This window comes from Oratosquilla oratoria, chromosome 36, assembly GCF_046742065.1.
Source record: "Oratosquilla oratoria isolate Oo_2021 chromosome 36, ASM4674206v1, whole genome shotgun sequence".
In the NCBI taxonomy this organism is placed as follows: domain Eukaryota; kingdom Metazoa; phylum Arthropoda; class Malacostraca; order Stomatopoda; family Squillidae; genus Oratosquilla; species Oratosquilla oratoria.
In genome coordinates this window covers 6,180,576-6,208,075 of record NC_134812.1, presented here as the reverse complement: position 1 = coordinate 6,208,075, position 27,500 = coordinate 6,180,576, and the positions used below count along the sequence as shown (strand labels likewise).

The following is a 27,500-nucleotide window of genomic DNA, read 5'->3' as shown; positions in this document are numbered from 1 at the left end:
GGAAACCTTTTACATACTCGTAAGTAGTAGAGGTTGTGTTAGGGTAGGGGATGGTAAGAGTGAGTGGTCTGAGGTGAAGGTGGGGCTAGGCTAGGGATGTGTTATGTCACCATGGTCGTTCACTGTGTACATGGACAGGGGATTAGAGATAGCAAAAATATAGGGAAGAGGGAGTTGTTCTTTTCTGATGACACTGCACTTTTTCCTGGGTCAGAGGAGGGTCTGAGGCAATTGCTGACGGAGTTTGGAAAGGTGTGTGATAGGAGGATGTTGAGAGTAATTGTGGGTAAAATAAGGTAATGAGATGTTCAAGGGCTGAGGGTGGCAGTGAGTTGGAGGCCTCAACGCTACAAGAGCAGCGTCGTTCAATCCATAGTGCACATCATCAACTCAATCAAGTCTAGTCCTTAAATCAATCCAAATTGTATACTGTCAATTTATCACTACTAACTCGATGAATATACTACTATAGTTAGTTTCATATGTTATACTATGTGTAGTGGTCTGACCTGGAGGAATGATGATATCGTCGCCTTCAACTGGAAGGCCATAGGTGTCTTCGTCAGGGTGACCTCCGGAACCCACAGGAACCTCCTTCCACGTCTCAGTGTCTGACCACTGGAAAGTCTGATCGGGTCTTTCGAGTGGAATCGAGGGAGGCGTCGGGGGTACACAGCCGTCAAACTGGCATCTGAAAGTTCAACAGGAGGGATGCACTCAAAAGCAAGCGCCAAAGGAGGAAGGCTCGTGCCACCTTCACCACCACACCGGACACTACATTCTCCTACAGACACTCTTCGCGAACCTGCCTTTCCCGCATCGGTCTGGTCAGCCATGAGCGTGGCTGCGATCGACGACGTGGAGAACCTTCTTAAATCTTCGTTCGCGAAGCCAAAGCCATGAGACATACACACGCACGCACGCACACACACGCACACACACACACACACACACACACACACACACACACACACACACACACACACACACACACACACACACACACACACACACACACACACACACACACACACACACACACACACACACACACACATTGTTGTAGGCACAAACACCCCTTCGCGTAATATACTCTTTGGATCCATTCCCAGATATCTGTTTCTCATAAAAAATTTCATTCTTCTAAGACATTTACTTGCCTCCCCCACTCACAGACTAAGGATGCTGCTCTCTAGAAGTCTAAACGATTTTAAATATTCAACCAGATTTCATCAGCTCTGGCTACTATGGATCTTTTTTTACTTACTGTGGCCTACTCGTGTTTTTATAGTAATTAAGTCTTTATACTTAATGGCATCCGCCTATTAGGGATCGATTCCATTCATAATGATTATTAGCCACATCATAGAGCAAGAATAATATTGTGCAGTTAATCAAACTCAATTCCTTATATATTGGGGAATACATTTCTTTTATTCTGGCACCTGAGACCAGGTTATACTATCAATTTTCTTGCCACTCCCTTAGTAGGAGCGGAGTGCCCCAAGGAACACCTTTCGCATCGAATGAGACTATTTCAATGAATTCGTCTTCCAACAGCCGATTTAATCTAATTATTCGTGGCACGCCCGTCAGTATAGAAAGGGTTAAACTCTCATCACATCAAGAAAGCAAGACAGGATTCGTAGTAATATGTTTAATTGGATAAATTCAGGTTTAAGAAGGAAATAGGGAAGAATTGATTTACCAACAGAGTGGTTAACAACGGAATAGACTTAGTAACCATGTAGTGAGCACTGAAACAATCTGTTATTTTTAAGAGATGATTAGATAATTATTTCGATAGGAATCACATGGGAGGAGTGGAAGGGATGGTGTCGGGGAGTGAAATGGGTGAGAATAAGTACGTGACTCTGACTTGGCTACCTCCCTTATAAGGGGGAAAAGCTATTGGTCTATAGATAGTTAGATAGCTTGATTGGAATCTCAGATGCTAAAGGACATGAAACTACCTAGTGTAGACCTTATGGTCTCTTGCAGTCTCCTCCATTCTTATGTTCTTATGTGAACATGAAACAATGTATTGTGGACTTACCTGTAAACCTCGAAGTTAATGTCCCTTGTATCTCCAGTCCTTCTTCCCTCGAACAAGACGCTTCGAGTAGGTCTCCTCTCCCGCTTAGCTGAAAAAAGAATATGGTGAGGAGTCTACATAAGGACGGAAGCAGCTTCGTGTGAAGCCGTCATCTCTGTCCTATGTACTTGGACAGTTGGGTCAGGTGATAGTTAATCATTGCTGGGAATTGGAGGGAAGTGTGGGATTCGAACCCACAACTAAACATATGAGAGACCAGCAAGCTACCGATGCGCCACCAGCGAAAGTGTAGAGATTTAGTCTGAAATCTAACAGGAGGAAAACCCTCGGTATACCGAACTAATTTGGGAGGGAAGGGTTGGTCATTATAGCCGAAAGTACACACTATACGTGATAAATATTTGATTTTTTCATGAGTCCTTCGGCTATACCGAACATTGCACCGCATAAACCGACCTTGTTCGTCATATCAGACAAATGGTCGGTAGGCCTCACTAGGGTTGAGTAGGGTTGATGGCCGAAAATCAGTGTGATGAGGTTCGGTATAGCTAGGGTTTATTATACACAAAGTCTCTCTCCAAGGCTCTCTAGGACTCTTGCAGAGAGTTGTGACATAGGAGTGACATTACAAAACGCCTGAGAGTCACGTAACATACATACATACATACATACATACATACATACATACATACATACATACATACATACATACATACATACATATGTATATGTATATATATATATTGTATATATATATATATATATATAAATATATATGTATATATATATAAGCAACAGAAATTCAATAGACGCGAGATTCTAAATATGCAGCAAACCACACAGGAAAATAATAGAGTATAGACCGAGCGCTTTCGTCTATTCAGACATCTTCAAGGTACACAGAAGAACTAAGAATATATGTATAAAGGTAGGGTGGTTAGGTGAGGGAACTGGTGACACTGGACGTTTGTATCAAAGGTTGGCTACTCACCTATATAGGTCATTTCTTTAGTGCTATTGTCAAAGTAGAAGTCGCCGTGGAATGATGAAGCATTCGGCAGGGCGGACAGGGCCGTCTGATTGACACCCCTTAGTGTGCTGTGGATGAAGATCATACATTCCCTCAGACACAATGAAATGAGAGCCTATTGCAGATGAAACATGTTAAGTACTACACCAAAGAAACCTTCTCCAGAAAAGGCGGGTTCAATGTTAGTTGAGAATCTATCGGAGGGAGTTTCGTCATGTGAAGAACCTTTCCGTCGTTTGGGAAGTTTTCTAAAGGATTGTAAAGTGAGCTGATGGACAGAAGGCTCTGTATGGCCCCGATGACTCCATAAACGCCCAGGTATATGAAACTTATTTGTAAACCATATGACATTTAGTTTGTCCTTTCAATTCACTCTGAAGGCTTTTTCTTACCTGAATCCATCTGGCGACTGCATTAATGGGTGGGTCATCAGGACATAATCTCCGGGGTCAAGAAATGAGTATTTTGCGGTGTAACTTATGTTGGTTATCTGGAAGAAAATGGTAAAAGGTTATTCTGTATATTCGTATTCATATATGTGTGTGTATATCTACGCACACACACACACACACACACACACACACACACACACACACACACACACACACACACACACACACACACACACACACACACACACACACACACACACACACACACACACACATACACAATACGTATATATTTAGCATTCTCTTTTTATTTATGTTCTTTTCCTATTTTCTTATTCTTTATTTCCTTTTCTGATATACTCCACATCCCTACCCCATATCTCTTATCCCTAATATTTCTCCCTTCTATGAAGTCATCTTCTCCATCGATACGCTTCTGACGTCATCGCAAGCGTACTGGTCTCGCATTCTCTTAGTTGTGGGTTCAAGTCCCGCACTTCCCTCCGATTACCAGCAGTGACTGTTGATACCTACCCCAACAATTCCAAAGCGTATGATAGGGCCAAAGGTGACGGCTTCGGCCGCAGCAAGCATGGGCTCTCCACCTTCTTCGTCTTACCTGTTCGGCTCCTTCAAGGGATATTTTGAAGTTTTCCCCCGAGAAGACGAGACCCATCCATCCTTCGAAAGTGATCCTTTTTTTTCTGAAAGGAGTTCGGCTCTCTCCATATTCGTTTCTCAACACAAGATCGATTCCCTGAAGAGACGTGGGTCTGATTGAGCGACCGTCGATAGCAACCCTGTGGAATTTGATTGGAGCGCTGCACACTGATCCTGGGGCCTTTAAACAAAAGGATAGCAGTCAATAAATTAATGTCAAGAGCGGTCGGACAAAATACCACCAACTGTCCTTCCTTGACCCAACCATATCAAGGGCATGTAACCTGAGTCCCCCCACTTTCCCCATCCCCTTTTCTGTACCCTTCACTACCTCATTTATACCTGTACTCTAACTTCTTGTAACCATTCTGCTGAAGAGGACTACAGATAGTAGTCGAAATATACAGTTTTCCTGTACTTCCGATATTATTTCTCCGATAGTGGGTTTATAGTGAACATTTAGAAATGTGTTATAACATATCAGTTTCCAAGAGGACATTAGGTATCGTTTAGTGAATTAAAGTCTTTGTGACAAATTCGTAATATCCGATAACTCAGTGGCTCTCAACGTGGAGTGACATGGGTCCCAAGGATGCCGTGACATTGATTTAGGGTGGGAAGGCATGGCATATACAATGTGAAGAATATGAATATAAAAGGAAAACTTCAATCACTTTTTCCTGGCAGAAGATAATTAGGAGTGTCAGCTTTGTAATAAAGCAAAAGGTTTCTCTACCTTAACGTTTCATTACTATCAATATTATTATTATTGTCATCATCATCATCATCATCATCATCATCATCATCATCATCATCATCATCATCATCATCATCATCATCATCACCACCACCACCACCACCACCACCACCACCACCACCACCACCACCACCACCACCACCACCTCCACCATCATGATCATGATCATGATCATGATCATCATCATCATCATCATCATCATCATGATCATCATCATGATCATGATCATGATCATGATGATGATGATGATGATGATGATGATGATGATGATGATGATGATGATCATCATCATCATCATCATCATCATCATCATCATCATCATCATCATCATCATCATCATCATCATCATCATCATCATCATCATCATCATCATCATCATCATCATCATCATCACCATCATCATCATTATTATTATAATATTATTACTACTACTATTATTATTATTAGAAATATTAGTATCATTATTATTACTACTGTTATTATTATATCATTATTATCATTATTAATTATCATGGAGATTGTTTGACCAATTCACGACAGCAACTACTTTCCAGTGAGTCAATAGTCTGGCAATGACAAGACTAGATTATGTCAAAGGTAGTCACCATCACCATAAAGTAAAACAAGACTATTTCCATGACTTCGCTGTATGCCTGTGCGCTAGTAGCGTCATCGTAAGCATGCTGGTCTCGCATTCACTCAGTTATGGGTTCGAATCCCGCACTTCTCTCCGATTCCCAGCAGTGACGGTTGTCCCCCCCCTACCCCAACAGTCCCCAAAGCGCATCATAGGGCAAAGGTGACGGCTTCGGCCGCAGCTAATCAGCGCCTCCTTGTGTAAAGCGGCCCATACACGATCAATTATATTGCGCAATTTCATTGTCAATACTCTGAATTGACAATTAAATTGACCGTGTATGGGCGATACATCTCCCATACACGGTCAATTTAATTGTCAATTCAGAGTATTGGCAATGAAATTGCGCAATATAATTGATCGTGTATGGGCCGCTTAAGATCCTGACCTTCTTGACCACAGCACTAAGGGCTCAGTGACACTAAGCTTACGACCTGTTTCCGACCACCGGCGACCAGGTGGTCGCCGACCAGTTGCAAGTAGTCTTTGGAAGTCGCTGGTAGTCGATAATAAGACAGACAGATAGATAGATAGATATTACAACACACACTGAATAGTCACCAGTACATAGATTTCCATCCTATCAACCACATTAACTTTTTCCATTTCAATTCCTTGCATAGGTTTTGTGTCGCCGACCGATCGCTTGATTTTCGGTCGAAGGTGGTCGGAAACTGGTCGCAAGCTTGGTGTGACTGGGGCTTAAGGCTGATGTCACACGGGCGGTCTACCCGCCTGACCGCGGCGGGTGAGACGCATTTCCCCACTTGAAACCGCCGCGGCCAGCCCGCCTGGCTATGTCAGACGAGAGGTTTATACATAGGAATCAATATAAAGCGGTTCCGCGGCGGCTGACCCGCTTTGCACCCGCGGCGGCCAACCCGCTCGTCTGGCTAGGGCTTAAGGCTCACCTCAGGGTTGACGGAGAACTCAGTAACGTTGAAGGTACAACTTGAGGGAGGCAGGAGGCCCATGTGGGGAACGATGACGTTCTCTGGAGTGCCACTCAAAGAACCGTCGGCGTCGATGTGGATAGTTTCATGTTCCCATTTAAACTTGATCTGAGAAGGAAAAATAGATGAATAGATGAGTAGATGAATAAGTAAACATATGACTATGATGATGATATGGATTAACGTCACAACATGATTATCATGTACCAAACATGCACAAATCCACAGAGCTGTAAACTTTATATGAGAAATAAGTGATTTCACGGAAAAAGAACAAGAAAATATATAAAACAAAGAACATTCCACTGTTTGAACTGGCGCAGCTTTCGCCCACCTTTTGATCAGCGTTGATGAAGTTCAGCCCTTCAGACAGGACGCGGTAACCGCCGTTAAACGGTTTGCATTGGGAACACCCTGAGATCGCCGCGCAGGAGCCGTTGTCGAAGTTCACAAAGGTGACGTTGCTCATACTGAAGATCGTCTTCTTCGGCGTAATGACGCCGCTTCCAGCACCGCAGCCCTCAGGAGACAGCGCCGAGTACCCGACGATGTGGGAGTTAAAGAGGCCTGATGGGAGAAGAAGAAGAAGAAGGTGAGGAGTCTACACCAGAAGGCGCTGAGTAACTGCAGCAGAAACCATCACCTTTGTCCTATTATGCGCTTGGAATGTTGGGTGAGCAGGAAGGAGTCACTACTGGGAATCGGAGAGGAGTGCGGGACTCGAACCCACGACTAAGCGTATACGAAACCAGCACGCTTTCGATATCCTCCTGGCTCTTCACCAGGACATCGGTGGCCTCACGGGAAGGGTCTCGCATTCACTTAGTTGTGGGTTCGAAACCCGCACCTCTTTCCGATTCCCAGCAAAGACTGTTGTTAATTGCCCCAAGAGTTTAAGTGGACAAATGTGATTGCTTCGGCCGCATCCACACGCCTACGAAGTTGTTACCTGTGCCCTATGTGCTTAGACTGCAGGGTGCAGGTAAGTCATTGGGAATCAGAAGATTGCAGGACTCGAACTTGCGAGTAAGAGGCGAAACTAACACGTTTCCGAGAACGCTACCCGTGCGCTAGTATAGGTCAAAATAACATGGATATTTGTAGAGTATACATCAACGGTCAACTAAATTCTATTTCTGTGCAAAAACAAATAATTATGGGACAATACGAAAAAATAAAAATATTCTGATGCGAGTCCCAATACTACTCCAAACTTCCAATTCCGATCGATGGGTTATTAGTAAATGTAGTTTTTCATAGAGGATTTGTTTCCTAAACTAACTGCAGAGCCTGAAAACAGGGCCCCGACATGGGTAACTCCCACCCCGTGGCGAGTCGAAATGTGCCCCCCCCACCACACACACACCACCACCACTACCACCACCTTCCACATCTGATGGTCACTAGCATGATTCACACGTAACATTCATCCACAAAACAACGTTTATTACACACATCATTCATACACACAACTCATGATGAATAAATCGTGGATTAAAAGTACGTTAGGAGGAATTTGCTCCACCTTCTTTTCATCAAAAGTGCCGCCCCCCCCCCAAAAAAAAACAAAAACAAAAAAAAAACGTGCCACCCCGGGGAATTGACTCACCCCCCACCCCACCCCACCCCCTCCCCTTGTCGGTATCCTGCCTGAAAATAACCATGAATTATAATCATCGCAGATATCGGAATCGGAAGATTGGAACAGTATCGGTACTCGAATCGAAATCGTTATAAATTTTGGTACAGTCCCATAACTAACAACATCCCTGCTGGTCACAAATTCCCTTTGACGTTCCATGTGATGAGTCTTAAGCCGGGTCCACACTTGTTGCATTTCCACGTATCGTATCATCTTTGCGTACCACCTAGTGATACGATACGGTGCAACAGATTATTGTACCCACTTGTTGCGTATCCGCCTGCTGTATACGGATACACAACAAGTGGGTACAATACCCTATTGCACCGTATCGTATCACTAGGTGGTACGCAAAGATGATACGATACGTGGAAATGCAACAAGTGTGGACCCGTCTTTAGTCCCCGAAACTTTGGGAAGAGTACTTCGCCATTTGTATAGTCATCCATACAACCCAGAAGCGCTTACCAGGTCCTTCTGACCCGAAGTTGCCTTTCACCTCAACCATCTCTACGCCTGCGTTCTCGTTATCGAGAGTAACAAAGTTATGGAACTGAAGAGCACCGCCGATGACGACCTCCGCTCCACGATCTGTTTTCCAGACGGTAAAGTTGTGCCACTTCGCCACGAGGCCAGAGCCCCAGCAAGGACCTGTCCTGGGGTAATAGCCGTCCATCGAGAAGACCCAGAGCCCGTATCTGAAAGATTTGTGCAAAATCTGTATCTATTACAACATCATTAGTTGTCTTGAGTTTCAGTGACCTGAAACCAGTGTACAGACAACATGGACACACAACCCGAAACCAAATAAGGGTGTGTATTGTATTGACCACGTGGGGCGAACCTGGAGAAAGCGACGTGACGCTGAATAGCTGGCTTGACCCAACCCAACGCAGTTAGTATCTCCCTTGAATATGTGAAATACACCAAAGCGCTTGGGACTTTCATGTTTCTTGTTTTCCTTAGTGGTAATCAGCAAATTATCATATCAAGTCGTAGTTTTGTGATTTAATTCCATATACATATATGTATATATACATATATATATATATATATATATATATATATATATATATATATGTGTGTGTGTGTGTGTGTGTGTGTGTGTGTGTGTGTGTGTGTGTGTGTGTGTGTGTGTGTGTGTGTGTGATTATATAAGGGGATTGAAAACAAATAAATGGCTGCAATGTCTCGCTTGCTCCTTACCTGCCCATAGAATGAGCGGTGTTATTGGTAAATTCTCCCATGGGTGCACTGTTAGGGCAGTAGGAAGTAGTGGCTGAAGGTCCCGAGGGGTGCCGTTCTAGTCGGTACCAATACCCGAAATGAGTTCCTCCTGCCGCAGCATTGTGGCGAACAATGTTGTTGGGGTTCACCACCTATGATAAGCATGCAATATAGAGTCAAAGTTAGTAGACATCAGACTCCAAGAATACAAAGTTTCTTGACTTGCAGGAAGACGGGACTTAGGACTGACGGCAAATCGCCATTCCGTATCTTCCGAAATTACAGAATGTCTGAGGGTTACGCGCCGTTGTGCTGAGTCGTGAAGATACTTTTAGTAAATGTAAACAGAATTTGGTTGAAGGGAGGATGGTCAAGGGGGTGTTCATGAACTATGTAGTGGTATTCAAAAGGAGGATGGGAGGAATTCTGGAAGTAGATGTATTAGGGGGAGAAAGCAGGAGACTGTCAGATAATTTTCTGGTAGGAAGGAAATTGAAAGTGGAGGTATAACTATTATAGCGGTCCCACCTACCACCAGTTTGAGGAGTTGCCCTCAGTAAAGGTAGACTTTACTCAGTTCCCTGTATTCCATCATCTACTTGAAGACAAGGTAATCAAAATTGGAAAAAAAGGTCAGGGTTTTCAAAAGTGACCAAATTGAATTAATTAAATTGTTTTAAATCATGTTCAATTACAAGCTCGAGAAGGTGAAAGGGAAGGAGTCAGCATGAATGAACTTTAGGGATGATGCAATGTTGTCAAATAATCTGAAGACACCTTCAGTAGAAGAAAATCATAGTTTATAAACCCTCATTTTGTTTTTTGAAGAAATGGTTGTTGATCATAGATAGGCAAGGGGTGGGGGCCACTTAAACATGATCAGGTTTAATCGACTTTAGCTGGTTCATACCCAGTAGGAGGATGGGGTGACGTCAACATTAAGTAGCGAGGACGAGGTTCGGGTGAAGATTGCCAAGTTGTACTGGATGATATTAAACTGTTCGACACCGTCCTCTGTGAAGATGGCGTGTCCCATATTGTTGTAGACGACGTTGCGCTCCACCGTCAGGTAATTGGCGGCGTGGATGGTCACGGCACGGTTGTAGGTGCGGTGGACAGCACATCCGCGGATGTACGAAGTGTTTACGTTGCCCACCAAGTGGAAATGGAGTGGGTAGCGACCCAACTGGAAGGCCTGTCAAGAACAACATAAAGTCATTAAACTGGTCACAGATTAATGAGCAACAACTTATAGTAATCTAATTGGTCACAGATTCAGTGAAGAGAATGAGGGTCTAGTTTCCATAAAGCTTACAATTTCATAGGTCTCAAATAATGAAGAATACATGATACTCTTTAAAGATCTGCCACTGATAATATGGATATCTGTTTTTCTTTTTATATATTTATTGCGATGTTGACATTTTCAGAGTACTTTTAAGATCTTTGATTCATCTTTAAGATATTTTTCTTGCTAACATAGATTATTTTACTTAGTTAAAAAGGAACCGCTACGTCTAGAATGTTGGCAACGGTCACAACCCTCAAAGCCCCTGAATGTCACCTTTCAAATTTTCATTCTGGCTAATAACAGACGATTTTCTTCAATATAGGAGGCATTCTCAAGGGGATAAGGTTAGCAGATTCGATCGAGAGCACCAATCTGAGAAACCATTCCGGCTTTATCGATTACCCTTTGTCTATTCTTAGTAAAGCAAGCACTTTATGATTATTGTAATCTGAGACCAACGATGGGGGATGCACGAGGTGGTCCTGTGAGATGTCGAAGAATTGAATCTCCCCACCTCTCGTCCTCAAACTTGATCAGCACCCTCACCTCTATCAGCCTCTACTAATTTCCTCCCATGATTTCATATACGGAGAGCTAACATCAAACAATTACTCCTATCATCATTGTCCTACTAAATACAGGCGAGAAAACACTACTCTCTCTATCTCTCTCTCTCTCTCTCTCTCTCTCTCTCTCTCTCTCTCTCTCTCTCTCTCTATCTTTCTCCCTCCTTTTCTTTTGACTCACTTGTCCTGCCTCAGTGACTTCAACGTAGCTGATGCGGCCTGCCACTAGGTCCTGGTCGGGGTACTTGCCGAATATCATGACGGTGGCACCAAACTGGCTGCTGGTGGTGTCATCACCGAACTTACCGTTGAAACAAGACTGGACTTCGAACTGATCTAGTGAAAGAAAAAAAAAAAAAAAAAAAGTGAGGTGAGGTGAGAAACCTAAGCCAGGAGGAGCGTAGCCGCATCCAAAGCTGTCATCACCTTTGCCCTATGCACTTCGATGTTGGGGCAGGTAACAGTCACTGCTGGGAATTGGAGATACCAACACTTCCTATTACGCCATTAGTATAATAGTCTTGGCCATTTATGATAAAAATGTTTCTATGATTTGAAGTTTATTATCAACAAAGTCGTTGGGACTGTCAAACCAAAGTTGTGATAGTGTGAATACCAGCTAAATCAACAGTGTCATTAAATCTAATACGTACTGATAGCGTCAACAAACTCAAGCTAATCGATGATGGGCACTGAAATATACGACTAACACTGTAAGCCAAAGCTGAAACCGAGACGCAGGCGACACAGGCGACACAGGAAAGAGCAAGGCAGACTTCCTATTGTTGAATTGAAGTACAGTTTGAATTTCTGTTTCACTTGAAATGCTTCTAGATGCACTACCTCAGCATTTCAAGTGAGAAGTTCAAACTATACTTCAATTCAACAACAGGTAGTCTGTCTTTGCTCTGTGTTGCGTCGCCTGTGTCCCCTACGTTTCAGTTTGCTCTTAGTTTAAAGTGATTACCTGGATCCACCCAAAGGGAGTTTCATAGACGTTGGCCTAAATTAACAAGGAAACAGTGCCCACTAAATGGGTCTTAAGGTTGAAGAATCGCACAATCGCATTTAATTTTCAGAAATTAGTACTACTCCCAGATTGTAATTCAATGAAGTATATTTCCACTATGATAATCTATTTGGAATAAACTGTAAGAATATTTATTCTATCGGCTCTAACAAATTTCACCACCATCCCACTCCCACGCAGTGGAAAGTGAGAAATCCCTGGCAGGACAAATCCCTCTCAGTGGCGGCAAGCCGTTTTTCCGACATTGTATCGCCTCCCCACCTGGCCAGGACTGCAGGTAACCAACGCAACAAGCTTACAACGGGTCCCGAGAATCGAACTCACGGTCACCTGCTAAGGAGCTCAAAATGGGATCCGGTGGACTATCGCACGGCCTTACTATACCAAAAATAAAACTTTAGAGGTGAACTTGTTTGGAAATATTGGCCCTGGATGAAAATGCTAATCTATGCTGTAAAGTCTCCCTGGCTACCTGAAGATCACCACATCCTGGACAGTGGAAGTATTCAAGAGATAGCTGGATGTCCTCCTACATAAAACTGAAGACACACCTTCCACACCATCCTATAGTAACACATGGCCTCACTACAACAACCTGGTACGTCATCTACCACTTCACTGGAGACAACACAGCCAGGGAGGAAGCAGTGGCAGCTTCTGTAGCTGAGATGTGTTCACCGAGATCTTTGCAAGGTATAGCAAGTTAAAATAAGACACTCTTGATGACTACGAACCTGGGTGCCAGTCGAAACCACACTCCGGGATGTCCTCCACGAAGTCCGTGTTGATTGATCCCCGGACTTTTACGTTTCTCGTTAGGAGACCCACTTCAGCTCGGGTCTCGATGGTTCGGCCTCCGAGGGTCTGTTCGATGGAGATGTGCTCGAACTCGAGGGGTTCCGTCAGAGTCACTTGTAGACCGTCATCAGACACGGAGGCGACGGTTCTTTCTTCGTTCTCGTTCTTAAAGAATCTGGAGAAATGAAAACAAAGTTGAAACCGAATGAACTCTGTCACCAAATATCAGATAATATTTATTATTCCGGCTATCATCAGAGGAAGAAAATTTCAAACAATAATTAGGGATGAGGTCTTCCGGGACAGAGACCTTTGGTGAAGATTTGTAGAGGACGGACAATGACAGGTATAGGCTACCTTGCGTCTGATGAGAAAGGTGAGAACTCTACAGACCAAAATTTCTTTTAAGCTTAATAAACCTCTAAGGCGTTATTCAGAGAAGATTCCTTATGGTGGTGAGGAGCATAATTTATGAGGCGCGATGCACGAGGGAAATTTCTCCGATATTGATTCCTTTCACAGAGTTATCTCCATATGAGATAGCCCTCGGTAGTGACAAAAAATTACGTTTACAGAACTCATGGCTGAAGCAAATCAAGAGCTGTTTGGAATTAGGAGAATGGCTGCATGAGGAATTACTCAGGGAAACCGTAGAGCATCAGAGTGCGAGTGGAATGGCTTCCCCCTCCTCCAGCGTATGATCTCCATTGATGGGTGAGGAGCCTACGTAACGAGGCGCGCAACTGAGGCCGAAGTCGTCACCTCTGACTTATGCGCTTGGACTGTTAGGGCAGGTAACAGTCACTGCTGGGAATCGGAGAGAAGTACAGGATTCGAACCTTCAATTAACTAAATGCGGGACCAGCACATTTCCGAGTACGCCACCAGTGCACTGATTCCATTGGTGATGGCGGATGATGTATGTACTTGAGTCCTAACACTTCGATTTGTATTACAGGTCTTCACGTCCTTACCTGTGTTCGGTGGTGGCAATGACTATCTGGTCACCGGCACTCCAGGTAACCGGTTGCTTAAGTTCGATAACTGAAGAACCGGCAGCAGCAGTGGTAGCCAGATGAGTCCATGTAACTTCTATCGGCTTTCCGTGGAGATCCAGGGTACCGTTACGGACGGCCAAGACCTAAGTAGGGAGTTAGATTATGTATGATATTTCTTTCAATGAGAATAATGTAGCCTCTATACTATAGCCACATCCCCTAGCTAGAATAGAATTCGTAAGATACAACAAAGTGCTGAATGGATTATATGATCTTTATAATGGTGACGCTGTCTTGGGTGGACAAAAACACCTGCCGTTTGTCATAATGAAATCTGGTGGGTGTATCATCAGGAGCAGTGAGGACTGAATATTGCTGCATAGCACTGTATAGATAAAGCTAGGACAGAACATTTAACGTCATAGCTTGTCTTTATTATACAAATAGAAGAATTTGGGGCTCCATGGTATTTCTGGCAAGACAGACAACATCACAATTCTGTGCAGACATTGACGGAGTTATTTAGTGACCTCATGCCCTTTCGTAGATACGAACGTGTTACATTGCGTAACGGGTAGTTGTATATCCCTGTAACCAAAGTTTAAGAGCTTCAGTACTCAAGAACTTCTGACTCACCTTAGCTCCGTACATTGGGAGTTCAATAGATCTTGGAGTGCCGTGCAACTCGATAACTGCTTCACCTAGGAAAGGTTCCTCCTCGGATCCAATGGACAAAGAACCTCCGCCCAAGATGAGGATGTACTCCGACCGGAGAATCAGTTCTTCAGAAGCTTCTCTGTCAAAGATCACGTGGCCTCCTGAAAATAAAGGGGAGAGGCTCAGCATATGAATTTTTGTTTATCCTCCATTATCAAAAAGGTATCATGAAGCTAAATAGTATCGCTTGGCGTTCGCTGGTGTAAAGCATGTGTTTCTTTCGAAGACCATATGATCACCTGGAGACGCATTTTGACCTTTTGGGTAGACTTATTATATACCAGAAGACTACACCACTTGCAAATGTGATAGAAAATTAAAATTACATTCATTACTTAAATTCACGGCAGAAGCATAATTTTAGACACCTTAAGTGACAAGACTTTCTTCGGTAACAAAACTTGAGGATTTTTTTTTTTTTTTCGTATTGACAATATATGTTTGAACTTACCTGTTATGAGAAGCATCTTGAGAACGGGAGTGGATTTGTCGATGAGAATGGTCTGCCCTTCGTCGATATGAACGTATTCACCCTTGATGGGCGGAGGTTTCCCACCCCACGTGTACTTGGAAGACCAACGATCGATGTAGAAGAAGTCATCGCTCGTATCCTTAGGAAGAAAACAAACCAAATACAGAAAATTGTAAGTAACCTGAGTGTACAAAGAAATAAGATGAAGGGAGGGTTTGTCCACTAATAATGGACGAAATCTTGAGAGGAAAACAAAGGAATCAGGTGCCAACAATATATTTGAAAACTATCCCCAGCTGCCCTCCACACCTTATGATTTTGTCCGTCATTAGTGGACAAATGCCTCCTCACCTTATTTCTTACCTTATCACATTTGTTCATCGGCGGTGAACAAATGACCTGCACACAGACATTTGCTCCTTCTCCTCCTTAACCCTTCATGGGCTACAATGACCTCATTCTCTTTCCCCGGATCTTTCTATTCATTCTCAGATATGTGTAATGCGTCTATGTACTTGAATAACTGTAACAAGCAAAACGTCGTACTTATAAAGGCTTCGTCCTCACATCGTGTCTTTTTTTCTATAAACAAGCGCCGGCTTCGCCGCCAAGGCTTCGCCATGGGCGCTTGGCCTGCGGCGCTGCTCGCCTCGCGTGCGGGCGCTTCGCGCTCTGCCATTCGCTCGCAGCCAATCAATCGTCTCCGTTGCCGTGACATCAGCGTTCTCAGCCAATCACTCGTCTCCGTTGCCGTGGCGTCACCACTCTCGGCCAATCAGTTGTCCCAATTACCGTGATGTCACCACGTATCGGTAGTCGGTATTGTACAGCCAATCACCCTTACGGAAGTGTCCCCCAAACACCACCACCGCTGAGGTCATTTCAGAATAATTTTGTGTTATATTTTTATCTATGTAATGAGTTATTGGAAACTGCCAATTACATGCACTCTAAGTGTATTTGAGTAGCGAGATGCTTACGCCAGGAGAGGCCTAGCTGTGGCCTAGATCGTTACACTTATCCTATATTTTCAGGCAGTCTGGGCAAGGGGCAATAGCCGGTAGCCTTGTGGTTGATCCTGGGCTCATTAAATCATTAAATAAGTGTTAAACACCAAATACACATATATTTTCAAAGACGTTTCGCTCCACTACAGCATGGATTTTCTTATATCAACACATACCAGCAGATCCGCCTCTTCTTTTTCTTACTTTCTCGTCATTCCCGACACTCTTCCCACCATCCCAAGCTCAAACTCACCAATCCTTTTATATATACAGTGTACATATATATATATACATACACACACATACATATATATATATATATGTGTATGTATATATATATATATATATATATATATACATACACACACATACATATATATATATATCCCTTTGCGTCACGTCTTTTGGTAATTATTTCCTCGCTGGACGTTTGGAACTCCTAGTTAACTGAAGAAGAGGAATATTTGTGGACTTTCTTTCAACTTAACTCTTGAAGTTCTGCTCTTAAAGATCTTATGATCATTCCTGACCTCGGCCTGTAAGTTTCTGTTCTTAAAGACAGATCTTCTCCTGGAGTCTGAGAGCCTTCTGCTTTTAGAGAAATTAAGATCTTCCACATAGCATACTATCCGGCTCTGGAGGTTCTGTTTTTAAAGAGTTAGTATTCATTCCTGATCTCGGGAAAAAAAAAAAAAAAAAAAGAAAAAAGAAAAAAAAAAAAAAAAAAAAAAAAAAAAAAAAAAAAAAAGAATAAAACTCCTGAACCCGAGCCTGGAGGCCTTTGCTCATAAAGAAATTAATATATATATATATATATATATATATATATATATATACATATATATATATATATACATATATATATATATACATATATATATATATATATATATATACATAAACGGAAGCTTTTAGTCATCTTACCGTCAAGGCGATTCCCTTATCTGGCACTTCCACGTGGACGGGGAAAGTTCCAGGACCTGAGTGGTCCTCCGTCACGCACACGATCTCCGCCTCGTTTTCTGATTTCACAACACATGCTGACCCACCGATGCTAACAACATTACCTGAGGGCCTGGAGGTTGAACGGGAGACAGGTTTTCAGTATCCACATTTCTAAACATGAAAAAAGGTTAGTCTAAGCTAAGCCATCCACTGGTAGTTACACAATCAGCTACCAAAAAGCAAGTTGCTATCCCGTCATATTTATAAACTTCCAAATGACTTAAAAAAAAAAAAAAAAACGCTGAATGGGTTATTACTGGTCACCTTCATCCACCCATTTAGTGGCCTTTTGCAACTCACTGGAGAACTTTGTTGTGGTATTCTTGTCTCCTTAAGAATAACAAAAGAGTCCTCTAGGCATTAAAGGTAAGATTTATGAGACAATAGAAAAGAAAAATACTGAAACTTAAAAAAGTGACTCTACATTTTTCTGTTAATGACGGTAAGTCTCCGAACATAAATCAATACTATGTAACAATGGTCAGTAGGGGTGTCATTAGCTGGTGGTGATGAGTCTTCGCCAGGAAGCGCTGTAATTTTCATCTATTAATTATGTCACCCCGCTGGAACATGCATTATGGAAATATAAAATTACTAAAACTATTAAGTCCCACATATCTAAATATAAATATCTATAAATGTTAGTAGTATTATTCTATAAAATCTAAATTGTAATACGTTAACCAAATTATTCACAGTGCTCCTGATTGTAATATATGTCATTCTTGCATAAAGCATTATGTTCCACAGCCAAGACAACGGCTTAGGTCGCCTATACTCGCACTGTATTTCCAATAAACAAGTTCCGAGAGAATTGGAGTTTACCTAATTCCATCCTTGCTCTCGGCGAAGTGCATTTGAACTGTTGGGACAGGTAACAGTCTTTGCTGGTAACTGGAGATGCGAGCGGCATTCAAACCCATAACTAAACGAATGCGAGTGCCATCAAAGCCCTTAAAATGCTGATTCAATGCAACTTATACAGTCAGTATCACAGTACGTATGGTGAAGCCGTGGGATCAATTTATCTCGCCTGTTAGACTCTGCTTTGGATGAAACGTGGCTTGACTAGATCACTCAACTTATATGGGTTATTACGTCCTTGGTACAATCACCGACCAAAGTAAGTACTCCAGGCTCGCTGCAGCCACCGTTATATTGGAGTTGCACGTCCGAACAGAAAGGTAAGCTGCAGCGGGACGTGCCGGCTGGTGTAATGGTTCACAAAAGATAAATTGTGATAGTGGGAATAAACATGTGTTAAGTTAATTACATGCCACATTGCATAATTTTCAGTTTTAGTTGGCTTCTAGAAATAGGTCAAATACGGTGGTGTAATTATTTGCTGTGCATTATTCAGTCATGTACGGACGCGCAACCCCGATATAGTGCCTGGGGTATTGACTTTTGTCGGTAACTGTACATACGTATCCATATATAGAACCAATGACGAATACCTACAACTATTGGTCATGGTAGACACCGTGTGAGGAGGGAGCCTTTATCAAATGCATAAAGTTTCACTTGTACACAGACTTAGGGTAAAACCTCAAAGTTATATGTAAATCTCGTAATGGATAAGTAAAAGACACAAGGGCGGGGCATCCTTATTGTCCCTTCCTCTTCCATACCGATATGTATAAATATCTTAGAGGTTGTATTCTGCGTCTGTGTACTTGAAAAAGTTTCAACAGGCAAAACGTTGTACATTTGAGTAAAGGTTCCACCCTCACTTGGTGCCTATTCTGACCGTTCTGTCGGTAGTTGCCATTTGAAACCAACCTACAAATACTCACGCAAAACCTGTGCCTGTAATGGTTAGCCTGGTCCCTCCCGCTGTTCCTCCACGGGTTGGGGAGATTGAACTCACTCTGGGAGTGAGGCTGTCGTCGTAGGTGAAAGCGTTCGAAAGAGTTGTGGTGGTGCCATCGGCGAGGGTCACCACGAGGTCGCAGACCTGGGTGGTGGAGCCTTCTGGAATTCGTAGAACAAAAAAATTAGACAAACAGCTCAATTTATTTATAAAAAGCTAAGTATTTCATATTCTATGGAAAGTATTTTTAAAATGTTCATCTTCAAAACCCCCAGGTTATGGTTTGAGTGTAACAGAAGTTCAGAGTGAGTCAAGGATTTTTATTCTTCAAATGTTCGATGATACCTTCCTCAGACTAGGAGAATATAGTCTAAAGGACACAGAGAGAGAAAAAATATATATCCTTAGTTTGCTTATTGTAACTACCACACTAATGTATGATGGATATTTTTCAACTATCATTATATCTGAGGTAGGTATAACCGAAATTCTGGAGGAAAACACTCTGGAGTTGTGCACCACGTAGACTCTTATTTTGAACAGGTCACGGCACCAGTGATGTTCATCCTACTCGTAAGCAGAAAACGCTCACTCAAGTGGCACCCTTACTTCGATTCAAGTGTTACCTACCCAAGGTCGTGGCTGGGACGATGCACGTGATTGACGAGTACGAGCCTCTGATGACTTCGCAGGGGACATCGCAAATGGTGGCATTCAAAGTTCCGTCTAGGTCGAACCCTTTGCCGGAGATGGTGGCCTCTACGCCTCCGGATCCACCTGGTGATTGCAGTGAACTATTATTAACTTAGAATTGGTTACATTTTAATCATAACAGAGGCGATGCAGTTCCACATAAGAATATATAGAAATGTTTGATGAGCTTATGTCAAGAAGCTGAAGCCGTAACATTGTGTGAACACTACATGTATTCGGACAATCAGGAGAATAAGTGGTCATTGTTGGGGCTCAAACTAGGTCCACCTAGATGAATTCGAAGCGAAATATACCACGAAGACTCCTAGAAGTCATCCTTGGGACTGATTTCTTCAGGCATTGTTCTTTGGCACTAACCTGTATTGGGTGAAATATCGTCAACAGTGATGGCATAGGTCACGGCCACAGCATTGGAGTCACCGTAAGTGTTATCACGTCCCACAACGTTGTGCGAGCCGCCGGTGAGTTCGGGTGCCTGCAAATATCATGCACAATGTAAAGGAACTTACACATTGTTAGAGTAAACCATATCTTCATTATCCATATCCTACACTATCCAGAAAGCTGGTAATAGCCACTGATTGAATACAAATATCATTAGCTGAGATCTCAACCCCGATTCAAGAAACGGAGTGTCAGACCACCGATCTGCACTCTCAGTGGGCGTGAGGGAAACCGGACACTTTTTCAGGAAGGAAAGATTCTCCAGCTTTTGAAAATCAGCGTAAGCACATGCAGGCACCTCCAATTTCCCATAGGAAACAGTTGAATATTAAAAAGAAAAAAATAGTCATTCAAGTTAATGACGCACGCTAGATATAGGTCAGGCTAACGCTAGCCAATTTTGTTGAATTAAGGGGACTGGCCTCTAGGCTAACTGGTTGAATCTCTATCTCCCCGATCATCTGGGAGATATACTTTATAAGTTCTGCTTTTGGATTACACGAGATAGAATAATTGTTTGAGGAGGATTACTATACCTGCTTCCAAAGTAATCCCCTTTGCACTATGCGCTTGGACTGTTGAGACAGTAACAGTCACTGCTGGAAACTGGACAGGTGCTCAGGAATCGAATCCGCAACTAAGCGAGTGCGAGACCCATACACTTCCGAATACGTTGAGAGTGTACTCAAAATGTCTAGTGTTATCTAGAATAAGGCCAGTGTCCCTTGGTAATGAAAGAGTTGATGACGATACTCATAACTGGAATATATTCAGTTCTGGAGATCCTTCTAACCCGAGTGAAATTGTCTGCTGCTAGCAGGAAGAAATTTATTACTCTAGGCTTAATTGGGCCAAGTCTAGTCTTGTGATTACAGCGAAAAGAAGACAGAAGGTGAAGAGCTTATGCCAGGAGGCGCTGAATAGCTGCGGTCGAAGTAGTCACCTTTGCCGTATGCACTTAAGCTGTTGGGGGAGTAACATTCATTGCTGGGAATTGGATATGAGAGCGGGATTCGAACCCATGACGGAGCATATAAGAAACCAGCACGCTTTTGATTACCCCACCAACGCACACAATGAACACAGATCCTGAAAAGAACACAGACTCACAGAGCATGTCACAGACGTGTCAGAAGAACTGGTAGTAGAGCATGTGACGTCATCAATGAAGACTTCTATGCCATCCAGTCCAGAGCCAGAAAGCGTCAAGGTGTCCTCGGCCAATATATCAGTGTTGGGACTGGAAGGAAGCAATATCCTTGTTTAGGGGCACAGAAGATAGAGGCACAAAACCCCTCCAACTTAACCAAACAAAGTTATGTATTTATTTTCTCCTTTTACTGCTAATTGGACGAGGCTTTCTTTACAAGCGTTTTGTATCTAATTCTCAAAGCTCAGTTCATCTATTTTTGTTCTCTATAAATCTCTGCCAGGTTAAAATGAATAGACTATAGACACATTCGTCCAATGGAATGTCACTGCGTACAGTCAGATTTGTAATATCTTGTTTTATTGTCCTATATGAATAAAATATATATTTATGTTAAACTTTAAATGATCGACGTATATCAGAACCTGAGTGCACATCATATGGTCAGTTTACAAGTCGATGGATAGAGTGAAAGAGGCTTCGAATAAAAGGATATTTCAGTTGAATAGGGATGGAAGAGGGCAAGTGTGAGTGGAGAATAGTTGTAAATAGAATATAAATTGACGCGGGACGAAGGGATTTCTCCTTGTCTTTTCTATCGTCCCATGAGGGGACTTGGCGGATGGGTCGCCTTTTGAATAGAGCGCCGGGCCCTGCTGTGAATGTGCTGTACCTTGCTGCATTGCTTCTGACCCGGAGAGTGGCCAGGTGACAGAGATGACCCAACCCCTCATCCGCAAAGTAGCTAAGATAAAGGAAAATGTATGAAGGATAGGAACGGAATGAGCGGAGGTAAGAGCACACCTTGGCTGGCTATTTTCCTTATAATGGTGAAAAAGCCTATTAGTATATAGATTAGATAAATGGATAAATGTTTTTAATTCCATTTTTGAGCAGGTGGACTTCCGCCACTTCCAATTACCTGTTGCCTCAGAGGTACTGTAAGTGGCAGCAGACCCTGTATCCTCTCCGAGATCGCGACCAGAGAGACGCAAACAAGGTCATCATATTAAAACAACAGGTCAGGACTCGTAGTAATGGAATTAAACTGGACAAATTTAGATTTAAGAAGGAAATAGGCAAGAATTGGTTTACTAATAGGGTGGTCAATGAATGGAATAGACTTAGTAACCGTGTAGTGAGAGCTGAAACTATCGGTTGTTTTAAGAAACGGTTAGACAACTTTATGAATGGGGATGACAGGTGGTAATGGACATGGAACTGCCTAGTGTAGGCCTCATGGTCTCTTGCATTCTGCTTCATTCTTATGTTCTTATGTTCTTAGAACGATGGTCGAATGTTCCCATTCGCCGTGAACATAAAACTTTTTGTTTAACTGCAAAGTCAAAATGAAAACCTCCCACTTACGAGACAGAATCTATTTGCGGTGTCCTGTCCAAGCTGTAGGTGAAGTCTAAACCAGTTGAGGTGGTTCCCCCAGAGGTCACAACTACGCTCACAGTCCCGGCAGCGTTGGCTTGGGTCATGCACGTGATGGTGTTGGGTTCAATGTTGACCACTACGCAGATATTTTCTCCGACGGTGACGGTTGCGTCCAGATCAAAGCCTGACCCTGTGATCGTCAGGCGAGTTCCTCCGTGAATGCTGCCCTCGACAGGAGAAATGGCGGTCACCGTGGGTGACAAGACTATCGATTCGCCTCCGCTTGTGATGGAAGCATCGCCAGATCCTTCCACATTGACCCTGATTCCGTACGATCCAGCAGGAATCTCTGACACGTCGCAGACAACGGCACTGTCCGTGACGCTAGAGACGACACAGGTATACGTCACTGGTTCTGAGGTTTCACGGACTCTACGGGATGGAGTTATGACGTCGTCCTGAAGAGTGACCATATCTCGAGGCTTCGAACCTCCTTGACGCCACACGCCCTGGGCAACGGTGTCGAGGAAGGAGCTGGCGAAGGTTCCCGTAAAATCGCCCCAGAAGCTGTTCTTCTTTCGGAGATCATCGAAGAGCCCGGTTCGGATCTTGGGCTTGTGTAAACTGCGCGGACCTTCGGCGTCCATGTCCTCGGCGATGACATCCTTTTGGTGAACTGTCTTGTGGGATTCTGACACAGGTTCCTCAATCTTCCTCGACTCAAGGCCTTCGACCTCACTGCTCCTCTTCTTTCGGGAGGCATCCATTACCAACGTCACTTTGACGGCGGATTCACTGCTGCCAAAGGAAGCTCCACTGATGGTGATCGTGGATCCGCTTGCATTGATGTCGGTCACTGTGGGAGTGGCGGAACTGCTATACGTGAAGATCTGGCTGGAGAGTTCACTAATTGGAGGGATCTGTGGGCGATATTCATTCAGAATTAGTGCAAAACTAATGCGAGATTAACACTCAACATCGGCTGAGACACATTTGTAAAATTTGGACACTCGGGGTTGGCTGATTATATCATCCTCTTCAAAGCGACATGTTGTAAACTTTTATCCCGATTAATGCTAAAAAATGTCATTTACCAGCAGGATGGATTCAAACTAGACTGGGTCTTGAAAGATCAAGAATCCGTTTCATTACAAGTTCGCCGATCAGCTGAATAAAAGCGCTGGTACAAAAAACCTAAACCACGTCACTGTGTTAATACCATTATTGATATGCTACATTAACCCTTCTGAATTTGAGCATTAAAAGAATTCAGACTTGATCACCATAATTCACCATCACACTTCCACTCACTGAGAAGTGAGGAAATCCTGGTAGGGCAAAATCCTGTCAGTTGCGACAAGCATTTTTTTTTTTTTTTTTTTTTTTTTTTTTTTTTTAAGTCCGATGTTGGGTCACCTCCCCGCCTGGCTAAAGTTGTCGGGGACCAACGCAGCAGGCCCGTAGCAGTTCCCGGTACTTGAACTCAAGACCGCCTGTTCATGAGTTCAAGACGGTGTCCACTGAGCTACTGCGCTGTACATATTTAATCTATGACGTCGGAATATTGTTATTATGATTAATAATGAACTTGTTACTTTTGTAAAAGTAAACCATATCTCGAGCTTCAAAAAGGACTATGTTGCATAAAGCCTTATCACACTGGGCAATTTTTTCTCCAACCTCCACTTAATCGGCGGTACCGTCCAACTCTAGTACTTTTTCCGCCATAAAATCACTGTGGCAAACACTTTCCTTTTCTTAGCAATCTGCTGGATAAATTTTTTCCCTCCAACATATCAAATTCCTTCCCGAAAACTGAAGGCCACAAATTTGCTCCGGGAGGAAAAATAGCCGAGTGTGATAATGGCTTTACATGAAAGAAATGTTCTGTAGAGACAGAATTTGTTTGGAAAATGTACCGCATATACAAGTGGCATAAATAGCAAACCTCCCAGCATAAACTAGCGGCCCAATATTGGGCAAATATTGACCCATTTCCTACCAATATAGCCAACCTAGGGCCAATGTTGGGCCACTAAATTATGCTGGCAGGGTAATACATGTACTAGTGGGTAAATAACAAACCTCCCAGCATGAACTAACGGCCCAATATTGGGCAAATATTGGCCCATTTCCTACCAATATAGCCAACCTAGGGCCAATGTTGGGCCACTAAATTATGCTGGCAGGGTAATACATATACTAGTGGGTAAATAACAAACCTTCCAGCATGAACTAACGGCCCAATATTGGGCAAATATTGGCCCATTTCCTACCAATATAGCCAACCTAGGGCCAATGTTGGGCCACTAAATTATGCTGGCAGGGTAATACATATACTAGTGGGTAAATAACAAACCTTCCAGCATGAACTAACGGCCCAATATTGGGCAAATATTGGCCCATTTCCTACCAATATAGCCAACCTAGGGCCAATGTTGGGCCACTAAATTATGCTGGCAGGGTAATACCTCAAGTTACTACATTTTAGCTTGACAAATGAAATAAACGTATTCGTTTTAGTTTGACTGATGATAAGCTACGGTGAAGTCCTTTACGAATTTTATCTCGATTTAAGCTAGAAAAATTTAGCCAAATTCGGGGACGTCCTCATATTGAAGGGATTAAAGGTGGCGGCCAGCTACGCAGGCAAGCTACGTGCTTTTGCTTCTTCGTTTGTGTAGAAACGACTTCGCTTACGATCTTCTGTTTTTTTTTTCAAATTTCCAAATGTCAAATCAATCTTACGTCATAGAGTGAGAAGCTGAATGACGAACTAAGAGAAGTTAAACCTTTGTGAAAGTTAAACACATTGTTGAGAAGTTCTTACGGAAATCTAGAATATTGTAACCGAAGTCGTTTGTACTGTACAGCGGCGACAAGTCACATGGCAGGTAACGTGACTGATGGCCACGACCTGACGCTTCTCTGCCAGCGCGACCCTGCTTGACCCGACCTAACCCAGTGCAATTACCTAATTACGCACCACGGGTAACTTGCCCACGCAGTATATATATATCGGTCTCCGTAGCATGTAAAATCAGTTCACTCGTACCTTACAATAAAGGAAACGAACTCACCAAAACCGCTACAGTACTCAGAGCAGGAAGAACAAGTAACATGCTAGCGAGAAATGACTAGTGCGCCCTTGCAACTTATCAGGAAGGACGAGATGGCGACCGAACTACCTAGTATGCCACCACCTTAAAGCAGATACTATGACTTTACCCTTGAAACTTACCAGGAAGAACGAGATGGCGACCGAACCACCTAGCATGCCACCACCTTAAGGCAAATACTTTGACTTTACCCTTGAAACTTACCAGGAAGGACGAGATGGTGACCGAACTACCTTGTATGCCACCACCTTAAAGCAGATACTTTGACTTTACCCTTGGGACTTACCAGGAAGGACGAGATGGCAACCGAACTACCTAGTATGCCACCACCTTGAGACAAATACTTTGGCTTTACCCTTGGAACTTACCAGGAAGGACGAGATGGCGACCGAACTACCTAGTATGCCACCACCTTAAAGCAGATACTTTGACTTTACCCTTGCAACTTACCAGGAAGGCCGAGATGGCGACCACAAGGTTGACGTCGCCTTCGGTGGCTGGAGAACTGACGCAGGTAATTTCGGAGTCCGAGACATTTAGGACATTACAGGGAGAAGACCCAAGCATCACTCTGGCAACACCGTCGGCCGAGACAAGACCGCTTCCTGAAGGAGTAAAAAAGGATAAGACTCGCTGGCCGAGTGAGTTAGAGCGTCGTTACTTACGGCGAAGGTCAAGGGGATGGTGGCTCGAACACTGCCACCGATGAAGTTGAACCAAGGGCATGGTTTATTAAATTCCACGATACAAAGTCCTCTGTAAGGGGCACCGTCCCAGCCTCACGTGAGGGGGAAACTTGTAGAGCTGGGCGCGTTCCTTGGTGCATTCCTATGTGCGTTCCTCGGTGTCCCGACTAGCATGACTTTGTCCAGGACACCGAGGAATGCACCTAGGAACGCACCGATGACCGCGCCCAGCTCTGGGAATCTGTGACGTTAAACCATATCATCAAAGCTTCACGGCCTGGTGGAGTCATCGGTAGCATGCTGGTCTCACATTCGTTTATAACCTATTCCAATAAGCTCGGTACAGTTGGTCGTTCTGCAGACTCCTGCTCCACACAGGCACCAGCGACACGTAAATTCCTCACCTCCTTCAGAAAATATTATATTTCTCCACTTTGTTCATAAGATAGGAAAATTTTGTTTCACTCATTAGAAAAGCAATCATTCTATAACTATAACAGAAATTTAAAAACTCGACAGGGTAAGGAAATGAGTAGTTATTTGGAGTTCATATCAAGGAAAAGAAATGATTATTTTCTGTACTTTCTATCAGTTGTTCAGCGTTACATAGGAGCTTAGGTACCACTATAATGGTCAGAAGCTATTGGTACAACTAGAGGATTTTTATTTTTTCTCACCTGTGATGGTGATCAGAGTACCCCCGGCCAAGGAACCTTGGGTGGGGCTGAAGGAGGTGATGACTGGGGCGATGGAGATCCTTCCTTGCGACTCATAATCAGGGACGTCTATGGTTGCAGTGCCCCAAAAAAAAAAAAAAAAAAAAAAAAAAAAAAAGATAAATAAATAAACAAATAAATATAAACAAATGAATAAATAAAAAATAGATAAATAAAAAAATAAGAAAGCCATTATGATACAGATAGCACAGAACACATTTTAAAGCTATTACATTC

The 27,500-nt window shown here is 43.1% G+C and overlaps 1 protein-coding gene across 1 annotated transcript in view; it reads right to left on the bottom strand.

Annotated features, from left to right (window-relative positions):
• Positions 1-27,500, bottom strand: part of LOC143019023 (fibrocystin-L-like) — a 118,531-nt gene that overhangs the window by 30,436 nt on the left and 60,595 nt on the right. The window contains exons 30-52 of the mRNA XM_076174725.1: positions 27,225-27,350; positions 26,312-26,466; positions 22,728-23,662; positions 21,320-21,449; positions 20,123-20,240; positions 19,682-19,828; positions 19,035-19,212; positions 17,158-17,308; positions 15,206-15,365; positions 14,674-14,855; positions 14,014-14,180; positions 12,976-13,214; positions 11,393-11,547; positions 10,265-10,549; positions 9,334-9,506; positions 8,596-8,825; positions 6,820-7,052; positions 6,444-6,593; positions 4,098-4,319; positions 3,479-3,576; positions 3,048-3,154; positions 2,057-2,144; positions 510-691 (exon numbers count right to left, since the gene is read on the bottom strand). Coding sequence (XP_076030840.1) covers positions 510-691; positions 2,057-2,144; positions 3,048-3,154; positions 3,479-3,576; positions 4,098-4,319; positions 6,444-6,593; positions 6,820-7,052; positions 8,596-8,825; positions 9,334-9,506; positions 10,265-10,549; positions 11,393-11,547; positions 12,976-13,214; positions 14,014-14,180; positions 14,674-14,855; positions 15,206-15,365; positions 17,158-17,308; positions 19,035-19,212; positions 19,682-19,828; positions 20,123-20,240; positions 21,320-21,449; positions 22,728-23,662; positions 26,312-26,466; positions 27,225-27,350 — 4,611 coding nt within the window. The remainder of the gene's footprint in view (positions 1-509; positions 692-2,056; positions 2,145-3,047; positions 3,155-3,478; positions 3,577-4,097; positions 4,320-6,443; positions 6,594-6,819; positions 7,053-8,595; positions 8,826-9,333; positions 9,507-10,264; positions 10,550-11,392; positions 11,548-12,975; positions 13,215-14,013; positions 14,181-14,673; positions 14,856-15,205; positions 15,366-17,157; positions 17,309-19,034; positions 19,213-19,681; positions 19,829-20,122; positions 20,241-21,319; positions 21,450-22,727; positions 23,663-26,311; positions 26,467-27,224; positions 27,351-27,500) is intronic.